The sequence below is a fragment of the Nothoprocta perdicaria genome, unplaced genomic scaffold, assembly GCF_003342845.1.
Source record: "Nothoprocta perdicaria isolate Ctin4 unplaced genomic scaffold, notPer1 scaffold_29, whole genome shotgun sequence".
In the NCBI taxonomy this organism is placed as follows: Eukaryota; Metazoa; Chordata; class Aves; order Tinamiformes; family Tinamidae; genus Nothoprocta; species Nothoprocta perdicaria.
In genome coordinates, this window is record NW_020455521.1 from 654,594 (window position 1) to 665,562 (window position 10,969).

Sequence of the window (10,969 nt, forward strand, 5' to 3'; positions counted from 1 at the left end):
TGTATTTATATGCACATATACACCTTTATAAGGGATATATACAGTCAATTATAAAGTCTAGAAACAGATGTCAAGTAATTAAGCTTTAAGCCTTTTATCAAATAAAAAGTACAATGATAGGAGAAACATTGAGTAAGGAAGAAAAAGTATATTTGTTGAGTACAAATTAAAAAACAATGAYGCAAATTTGTTATAAATATAAAGACATTTTACCAGATGGAGAAATTGGGCAGTTCATCATCATGTTCTCACACTCACAGAGTTGTTCTAAAACTACTCTTCATGTAAGCAAATATAATTGGCTGTTCAAGTTAAACTGTTTAAATAAATCTGGATATTATGTAAGGACCATCTGAAATGATTTTTCTCTCTTATCTGAGCACTTCACCTAGAAAGATGCACAAACTCTGCATCTCGACCACCATTTCTAGAATTGACGTGTCCTGTGGAGAATTCCTTCTGCTTCATTTAGGGAAGTGGTGACATTTTAGATCTTCCGTGGGACAAGATTCCTAGGACTTTAAGAATGCACATAACTAACATCTATTATAATGTAAGACACCAATAAAATGTGCTTTTTTGTTTGTTTGGTAGCAGTAAAAGGTGTTACTAGGGAGATGGTCAACTATTGCTACTAGTATCACAATAAAATAACCCTTATGTACAGCTCCTTAGATGCATTGATCTCAGCTGATGCACACGTCCCCTCATTCCTTCCAAAATATTTAAACTACACAACGCAATTTTCAATATCCCAGGAGCATAATGTGACTGGAGCATCTTTCAAGTACAGGGATCTCTCCCTACCTTTTAACTTTTGCAGGAAAAAGGCAAAAAGATCATCCATCCAGGTAGCAAGACAAATATTTTTAAAATCCAGATTCAGTTGCGGTGGAAGTAAGTTTAAAAATAAACTGATTTCCTTTGCATTATTTCCTGACATTGATGTGCTGATTTTGATGACTATGTGCTGTGTCAATATTCACCTTTCCTTACTGCAATATTAAAAATTAAATAATTTCTCAATGACAGAGCAGAACACTAATCCTCCAAAGTCTGAATCCTGGGGAGATGCATCTTTCTACTGAAAGTGACAGTCATAACAGAGCTGAACTTTATTATGTTGGATAGCATCAATATTTTAAGCATGATTTATTGCTACTTTGAAATTAAAACTCCCATGTAACTTACATTAAAAAAACATAATTATGCTTAAATTCCAAGCGTTTTAACTAACAGGAACTGCTAACCAGGACATTCATGTGAAAGAACCCCACAGACCCCAATAGCATGAAATAAAATTCTGCAATTCATCAATACCAATCAAATTTCAAAAACTATTTGCAGCCAGTTATTGCCGCTTTTGTTAATAGACTTCATCTCCATAAAGTATATATATAGCAGAGAAGCTGAGCAAATACACACTACACACCCCCTCACACATCGTATTTCACATACCTTAAAAAGAAAATTAGAAGCTATTTTAGAACAAAATTGATTTTTTGTTCTTTAGGACTGAAGAGTCACCATTATTAAACACCGAAGGAAGGAAAAGCCCACAAAGCTGCCTTTCGGAGCACCGTCACTCTGTACGAGCTCTCTGATGGCACCCGAAGCACGAGATACCCCCGGGCCCATCGCACAAAGCTTGCACTTGCCCGCCCGTTGCGTGGGCAGGAACCCCAGCCCCACAACAGCAGATTAGCTGTGCCAGGAGGGTCGGCCTCGGCAGCAGTCGGCAAGAGGAGCCCACACTCGGGTGCGCACAGAAACCCTCATCTGTCCCTGGCCCGGCCTCTCCATTCACATTCCCCATCTCAACCTGTCCCAGTCTATTATTATTTATGTCACAAGCACTTCTAGGACTGTTATTTCAGTTGCTCTGTAAGGACAGTCTCCATATCTTGACAGTTAAGGACAGCATCAAGCAGCAACACAAGGCTCACGTATGTGCCCCACACAAATATTCATAGTCAGAGAATCAGGGTTGCCACGCACTGTTTAACTGATCACCAAGAGCCCCCTAAAGAGGGAATGCTGCGTCCCAAGACATGTCAGTCACGTACTCCTCCCTTCTCGTTTCCAGTCATGGCATTAAGTGTTCCGTTTCTTTGCTTCAAAACCAGTGGAGAAACAAGGTAGATGACCCAGCTTAACCTCCTGCAGTAGAGGATAGTGCTACAGAAAGCCTGATGAGGAGCTAGAAGTTCTACCTGCATTGCCAAGCTGCAAGCAGGAGAAGACTATGCCAAGCCCAAAAGGAAGACAAGGCGAGCAGGCAGACAGCACAGGGAAAAGCTGGAAGTTCATCCCGTGAAGATGACATGAAACAAGGAAGCTTTTCACAGGAACAATGAAGTGAGGGAAGAGATGATAGGGAGATAAACAGAAGATGGGTACCAGACATGAAGAATAAACATACATTAGAAGATTAACTGTTATCACTTGCTTTCTTTAGCAAAGAAAAACACATTAACCCAAGAAGAGAAGGTTAAAAGTACTCAAAGACTTCCCTAGTCACACTTGCAGTTGTTACTGCATTACAGGAACGTAGCGGGATGGCGAGCAGAGGTTGTGATCAGGAATGGAAGGAAAAGACCTCACTCATAACAACCAGAACAAAGCAGACTAAACAGCCCACAAGCGACCTCAGAAAAGTCAGAAAATTATTGTGAAATGCTGCTCATGCTACTGAAAGCTTTGAAATCCCAAAKCTTAGGATTGCTCTGAAATAGTCTCAGTACCCTTCAGGTACGTTTTAAAGAGTCACAGACTGCTGACTAACCATAACATTTTCAGCATTCCATAAACCTATTTTCCATGACTTTACAGTGACTTTCCATGACTATAAAAACCTAGCTCATCTTAAGAATAAATATACATTCTATAAACAAAGAGCAGAGATTTCGCCTCTTATTTAGCTTGTTCTTGGTGAGGAAATTTAGAGCACTGCAATTCATCTCGAAGGAGAGGAACCAACAAAAAAAAGCCTGTTTTCCTCCACAGTGTCCCCTGCACCTGTGAAAGCCAGAAGTTGCCTCTTCCATTTTATAGCTCTTCTGTCAATACCCCACACCAGAGACATGACCCCTTKTCTCCAAAAAAGATGTGAAAGGAATTATGTCATTAGCCTATCAGCCTTGTTTTCCAGAGGGGCAATAAGAATGACATAAGGCAGATGTCCAGGTGTAGCGAATGTTTCCTAGCTTGCCTGGGGACCTGATCCCAAGCTCAATTAGCTGTGTCAATTAGGCTTGTTTTGCCGTGATGTAATATTGCTCCTTGCAGGTCACTCTTGTTTGACACACCGGAAATATATCCAGGAACAGATCCCTACAGAAAGAGGTCTGGTGCAAAACTGAGCCTTTTGTACAGAAGGATATTCATGGAGTTACAATGTCAAATGTATTTTTTCAGCATGGTTTTCCCACAGCTTCACTACTAACATAAGCTTTTTAGTAAAGTATYGAGGAGGAACAGGACTTCATGTTCACACATGTGTTCAAACATAATCTGTTTTAAAGGATGTTGAGATACCACATTAAAGGGYATGATGTAACACTTAAAAAAATGATGGAGAACTCTAAAAAGAAATATGATTTTAACACTACATTTTTCAGTAGCCTAATTCACTTCAGAATTTCATCCACAGCAGGACAGATGATGTTTGGGGACAGACCCTTTCAGAAAGACTGTTTTTGTTTCAGCTGCTTATAGGGTACCCATTTACTCCCTGAATAGTCACAGCTTGGCCAATCTAGCAAGTGACATGACTGTTACTACAGAGGCTGCACTGTTAAACCACACAGTGTCTTACCAGAATTACCTGAAATACAAAGGCAAAAAATCTTAACTGCATAAGTTATGCAGCAGATTCAAAAGCACAATGAGAAGCTTTAATAACTTCCATACTACCAGGCTACRTGCTGACATGCTTATAGCAGAAAACACATGTAACCCAGAATACCAAGCACAAAACGTAAAAATTCTAGCAGTGTACAAGGGTGTTCCTACAAGATTAGTGAATCAAAGTTAGACTGCAGTTACAGATGTCACTGCACAATAGTTATATTTAACTTCAACCACGTCCAGATACTTTACAGGTGCCATGGGCAACTAGGTTCCTCACCGGCWTGAGATACCAAGTAGTAATATGGTTGTTACAGGCAATCAGAAAAAGTTTTTCAAGGGAGAACAAAACTGAGTGAGTCATTTAAATTCTGATACAAGCGAGAAAGAGCAGTGAGAAAGATCTTACTGCTCAGGCTCTTCACTTACCCTGAAATAGGCACATGTGCATGCAGAATATGTTTATAGCAAAAGAACAGCAAGCTAATCAATTGCCAAGTTATCAGTCTGCAAAGATAATTGTTCACCTTTATTGCTACTTTTTTAATGTTCATTTCTAAAATGACTTTAAAAAAAAGCCTCCAATTCCAAGGCAAGCAGCTAGTGCATAATTTGAAAAAAATCCCAACTAAAAGTTTGTGTTAAAAAATAAATAAAAAAAAAATCCAATTCTAACTACCATGAGAATGTAAACATTTCAGCAAAGATCTCCTCAGGAAAAGTTTCCCCTGTGCTAGACAGAATTTCTGGTCCAAAGACAAGACCCACAGCAGTGAAAAACAATAGATCAAGGAATTTCAAATTCAAGCCTATTCTCCAAACATGCAGTCATTTTTAGGAAGTGAAATGTCTCAAAGAGAGTAAAAGAGACTGATGTCAGCATAACCAACAGCTGGACCAGTCCCCAGTAAAGTGAATATGCAAAAAAGCAGAGACTTACTGCCTAATCTCCTGCAGTTCAGGAAAATATACTAACTGGGAAGGAAATATATATATATTTATTTTTTTAATATATATCTTTTTCTTTTGAGCAAGGAAAACAAAAGCCTTTAAAATACCCTTACTATCAGCTTAGGGCAGATTCTGAACAATTATTGCAGGATGGGAAATTCTTCTCCTACCCATCCTCATCAAGTATCTCAACAGATCTCTTTGGTTTATGATAACCCATTTAACCCGGTTAAAACAAAAATGGGGGGAGCAAAAACCAAAAACAGCACCGGTCGCGGGAATCTGAAGATATTTAYGAGTGCTGTAATCTAAAAAATTTGACAGTCCTCATTTTAACCTAAATCGGCATTTTTTTTTCTGGAGTAACACAAACTTTGTATTTCTGAAGATAAACACAAATGTGCATCTGTATTCTTAGACTGCTTAAAGTCTAACCCTGAAATGAATACGATATCCCCAGTTTCACATCTTTGAGCAAATGAGATCTCAGAAGATGAACTAGGACTGCCCTATGCTTGAACTCCACCATGGCAAACACTGAGGGCAACATCTTTGGAAGGTGCCTTTAGGGCTGAACTTTGGTTCATTGCATAAGATGGATGCAGCTTTAGGTGCAGCCGGAGACTCTAGTTCCAGAAACAACCCATAACCCTGCTGTGCATCTATCCATCTATCTCTAGATTTCTATTTGGAAGAGGAACACTGTATCATATAGGAATAAGAACACTTTTTTTTTTTTTTTTTTTTTTTGGCCTCTATAGTATTTTGCATCCTGCTACTTTCAAAAATTTTCTGTGTAAAAGGAACATGATGATTCTAAGCACACCAGATAAAAGGGTCCCTTCCTTTATATCATCTTAAGAGCTATAATACTTATAAGAATGCTAAAATGGAATACCTATAATACCTTTGTTTCTGATAAATTTATCCAGCTTTTCTACAAGGCATGGGAGAGAGGGGAAAGGCTCTTACCAAAGATGTAGATACTGAAGACTGATTCATCAGACCTATCTATAAAGTTATCTATTTAGGACTAAAACTATATGTAACCGATCTGAGGTCTAGTATACTTTGCTTTATGGAACAATTATGTGGTCTATGGAATTAAAAAAAAAAAACCTAAGCAGCTAACAGTAATAACTAGAGAAAAGCAGAATGCAGATGACTAAAAAGACATGTAAATCCATCGTGCTTCAGCATATTTGGGAAAGTTTAGTTGTGGTTGCTTTCAAAGCATTTGATTTGCTTACAAATTATAAGAGGTTAAATTATCTTTGCAGGTCTATGTGCTATGGAATTCCCTGGAGTTTTTGAAGTATGTTACTATGTAAAGCAGTAACCGACTTTGGATGTTCCCCCATTTTCCAAGCTGCAGAAATTCACTGAGTCCTATTACCAACCTGAAAAGCTACCCAAAAAAAGGCCAACAATTAAGACCTCAGCTGTAGGCCCTGGAGATGAAGCAAACACAGGTGCTATTTATATCTAAGATGCAAATTTTGCATACAGTGAACACAGTCTGGGGAGGATTATCTTATTTTATCTCGTTAACTTACACACGCTACCATACGGATTGAAGAGTGAACAACTCACAGGAGGACTCTGTCGTCCTAAGGGCAGATATCAGTAACATCACTCACAGTGGGTGCTAAACCCACCCCAGATGGTAAGACCCWACCTAACAAGACACACAGTTGGGTTATGACCCTAGAAGAGATTGAGCACCAGCAATTCCCATTTCTTGATACTATTCCCAGTTACTTGATTCCCAGTTTCCTAATTCTATTTCAAAAAGATTAGCACATGGTTCAAACCTGGTTTGCGGTAGTACATAACACACAGTCTCATTTCTGAAGAACTACCACACACCAAAACTAATAAAGGTGCTCTTCAGCAAACAGAAGACTCAGCAAGTGATTACCAGTGGGAACTCCACACAACTAACCACCCACGACAATCTGTCTCTCATCKCAGTAATATCTAACACACCTCATAGAGCAGCAGCAAGAACTTTAGGGTTAGTGTTTTGCAAAGTATTTAAATGGGCCAGAAAGGGTATCTCCTTTCTCCAAGAGCCAAATGACAGCAGGGAATTGTCATCGCTAACCATATTCCAGTCTTCCTCAGTCACCTTTGTTCACATGTAGGCTTAAAAAACTGTCATGAATTATAATTTTTCAGTTATTTCCATTGTGAAAAAGTACTTAAGGAAATCCCATGGCAGGCAACGTAAATAGATGTATTTCTCATTAAATGATAATACATGAATCTTCCTAAACTACGGACTGGAAAGAAGAGCTCAAGTTAATTACAGCAAATTACTTGTGTACATTGGTTAGCGCTAACTGGAAAAAAATAACATTTTGTTTGCAGTTGCCTCTGCTCGTTTTGAACTTGGGCATTCCCCCGTCATAAGCAAGTGAGACCTAAAAATTCACACTTAGGAGCAAAATATTTTTGTGATTAGAAAAACACAGTGTCTGCATATTTGGCATATATGTTCACCACATTCTCCTCAATAAATTAAACAAAACCACACAGACATAGTGAACACAACCTTTGGCTGAACTGGTTCGCAGAATATAAAATAACTAATTAATGCAATGGAGGCTGCTGGAAAATGTAAGCACGCGTTTAACACCAGAGCTGTTGGAAACGGACCGCCACCACGGTCGCTGGCCCTTCGAATGCARGCTACACGCGTGGGCAGGATGCACTTGCTCGCTCAAGCCAGGGAACGTGACAGGGGTGAACTTCAGCCACAGCACCTGGCGCACCCGGTGATATTCAGCGCTCAAGGGTGGCTCAAGGAGGGACAAGGCAAGAAAACATCCCCCTTCTTGGAAAACTGAGGCAGGGGCTGCTGCGGCACCAAGCAGGACCCACCACCATGGCCAGACCAAGGCTCAGCATCACRAGAGCGCCTCATCGAGGCACGTGCACAGAGGAGAAGACACCACTGCCACTTGCTCGGCCTCCGCCGCGATCTCCCTGGCCCAGTAACCACCGAGGGACACGGGATTAGGGACGGAGAGGCCCCCRCTGCAGGTCGGGCAGAGGGAGGCCGGGGGCAGGGCCCAGCCCGGGGAGCAGCCGCTCAGCCCCCCTCAGCCTCCCGGGGCGCTGCGAGGGGACGAGGCGGCCGCGAAACCTCCGAGGTGCCCCGGCAAGTTGGTGGCACCGGGCGGCCCAGGCTGGCAGGTGAGGCCCACRCTGCCCTCCTGCAGGCACCATCTGGGGCAGGGGGGGAACCGCGTTAGGCGGGCAAGTCACTTACCGGCTTTACAAGGATCCTTATAATCTATCGCCTCCGCTTTATCCTCCTCCGTGAAATCGTAAGTGTAGTCGTAATCATGGCCAGCGCAGGGGGGAGGCTTCCCCCAGAGAGTCCACCCCGCCAGCCACAGGGCCAGCCTCCAGCAGAGCATTTTCATCCGCCCGCGGGCACAGAGGTGGCCGAAGGGGTGCGGATGAATTGGGAGGGCGGCTCAGCTGTCCACGCCGACTTGAAAAAGGAGGGTAAGGGATGGAGGAACCACAGTTTGTTTGTTTTCTTTTTTTTTTCTTTTTTTTTTTTTTCCTCCTCCCTCCTTTCCCTCTCCACCTACGGGCTCTCTCTAGGCAGCCCCAGCGCGGCGGGCTCAAGTGCCCTGGTCGCCCCTCGCCTCTGGGGGAAGCAGCCGCCGGGGACGGGGGGCTCGGGCCGCAGCTCCCGCCCGCAGGTCAGGGCGTCCCCTCGCCCCTGTCAAAGCGCGGCCAAACTTCCCGCGGAGGCGGCGGCGGCGGCGCCGGCCCCGCTGAGCTGAGCTGAGCTGCACAGCGCGCCCGCCTCCCACCCGCCGCCCCCGGTGCCCGTCCCGCCGCCGGGAGGTGGCTCCGGGCCGCACATCAGTCAAGTGCCGCGGGGAAACGCACGGAGGGGAAGGGGGAAAGGAAGGGAACGGGGCGAGGGGACTCGCGCTGGAGCCGAGCCGCAGGACCGCGGTGATGGGCGGCAGCTGCGCTGGAGGGGGCAGGGGAAGTGTCAGCCCCCCTCCCCGAGCACTTACTCTAAGCTCTGGCCAGWCCCCGCCACCGCCGCCCCCCAGCCCCCTTTAACTTACGAAAACCTTACAGGCAACTAACACACAGTCGTCAGCATCCTGCTTACTTATTCATACAGTCAGGGTCAGGATCCGGGCTGCTGCTGATCTGCTCCCTTGATAGTCTTATGGAAACACACGCGCATCCACTATACGCCTCTATCTCCATATAGGTTTCTCTCTCGRTAAGCAGAGCATTGAAACAACAACAACAAAAGAATCGAGATCAGATAAAACAACGCACGGAGCGGCTCTCGGCAGCCGGAGAGCTCCAGAGAACGGGTGGCGAGGAGGAGGACGAGGAGAATTAATTGCAATTTAGGAGACGGGGAAATCAATGAGTGGCCGTGTCCTCCTCCCGCGGCTGCTTGGCGGTGTCAGCCCCATGAGCGGACGGGTGCAGGAGCGAGGGGGAGGGGGACAGGAAAGTTTAAGCGTCCATAGTTTGTTTAAAACAGAGCAAGGCGATATGAAAAGGTCCGTAGCTCTCCACAAGTTCAGCCGAGGAGCTGGGAGCCGGTTCCAAAAATGAAAGCAAGAGCAAACAAACCAAAACAACAAGAAAAAATAAAAAATACTCAAGGCAAACGAGGAGTAAGACTGCAGGCGGCGGCGGCGCGGAGCCCTGGCCGCCGCGCTCGCCCGGGCGCTCTCACGTGGATCCCCGGCAGAAGCGGCGGAGGTTCCTGCTCCCGGCGCGGCTCCCGCGGCCCCGTCCCGCTCCCGCTCCGCCGCTCGGCCCCGGGCCGCTGCGCGCCGCGCGCCGCCGCCTTTTGGTTTAAAGCCCGAGAAGGGATCAGCGCGCAAAGCCTCATTTCAGGCGATCAACCTGGAGACGGGGGGAGGAGGAGGAGGAGGAGAGAGGGGTGGAGACACGCGCTGCTGGAATAGAAATAAGCTCAAGCGAAAACAAAAATACATAGGTAGCGAAAAGCTCTGCCTGCCGCCTCCTCCCCTCCCCCGAGACGGGCAGCTCGAGCCTGCAGAAACGCCTGAAACTGTTTCAGAGCAAGGTGAGACTTTCCCGTAGCCAACTCTCCTCCTCCTTTTACGAGTTTCCATGGAAAAGGGCCCTGGTGGGGAGGGGGCGCGCGAGGGGTGGTCACCGGGAGTTTCTGCTGCCCCCCTTGCAGCGGCGGGGCAGGGGGGAAGAGGGGCACATTTAGCTTTGGAGGCGCTGCTCCCACGTCCCAGGGGCCCTGGCCGGTGCGCTGTTCCGGCGGCACTTCCCACGCGCCTTCCCAGGGCTGGGAATGCGGAGCGGGTCCAGGAGCGCGGCCGGGCTGCAGCGCGGAGCCCCCGGCGCGCCCGGCTGCCCAGCCCGTCCGAGCCGCCGAAATAGCGGCAGAGAAAACAAGTAACAACGCAAGGGTGACAAAAAGTAACGCCATCCCATCGCACACACTGCCACCCCAGTGTTGCCCTTTCCGCCCGTGCCTTCCTGAAAGTGAAGGGCTGGTGGTGCTGTGGATAAGCGCTCCCAGCAGCCCATGCCACTAGAACTGGAAAGATGGGTTAAGGTGAAAGGAGTGAGTGGCTAATAGCAGAGCACGCTGAGGAGTCTGGCCTCGAGGGAGGCCGGTGCTTATGGGAGCACCCTCCTGTCGTGCGTCCTCCTCCTCCTGCCTGTAGTCCCAGTGCAGCTGCGTCACCCCCACCAACTCCAKCACGTTGCAACAGACACGGGAAGGCCGAGAGGGAGACACGGCCACCAGGAGCAGGGCGGTGGGAGCCATTCTCTCCTGCAGCCGCGCAGCTTGCTGGTGGCACAAGGCCTGCAAAGCACAACGTGGGTCATGGAGGAGCCTCGAGTCTCTTCCTTTCCCCTTTCCATAACCAACATCACTAACCACATGRAGCCAACACCAAGGAGAGATGTTCCCAGAGACCCTTCCTGTCAAACCACAAGAACAAGGGCCAGGCTATCTCACGTACAGCATGATAGGCCATGCCTATTAATGAACACATTTGGCTAAAGAAACTGGCTTTGTGCATTATGTTATTTTCAAGGTCTACTAATTAGATAGACCATCCATCATCCTTACTTGCTCCCTGCACATGTTGGATCCCCTCCCGATGGCCATCAA

General features: G+C 46.2%; 1 protein-coding gene across 2 annotated transcripts in view; it reads right to left on the minus strand.

The window, feature by feature from the left end:
• The window catches only part of TLL1 (tolloid like 1), a 115,900-nt gene extending 106,454 nt beyond the window's left edge, over window positions 1–9,446 (minus strand). Inside the window, exons 1-2 of one of the 2 annotated variants that reach the window (XM_026041670.1) lie at window positions 8,951–9,446; window positions 8,078–8,305 (exon numbers count right to left, since the gene is read on the minus strand). In XM_026041670.1, the coding sequence (XP_025897455.1) occupies window positions 8,078–8,234 (157 nt within the window). In that variant the 5' untranslated portion in view covers window positions 8,235–8,305; window positions 8,951–9,446. Of the gene's footprint in view, window positions 1–8,077; window positions 8,306–8,914 lie in introns of both variants that reach the window. The other variant, XM_026041671.1, reaches the window with a different exon arrangement.
• Window positions 9,447–10,969: the final 1,523 nt, after the last annotated feature.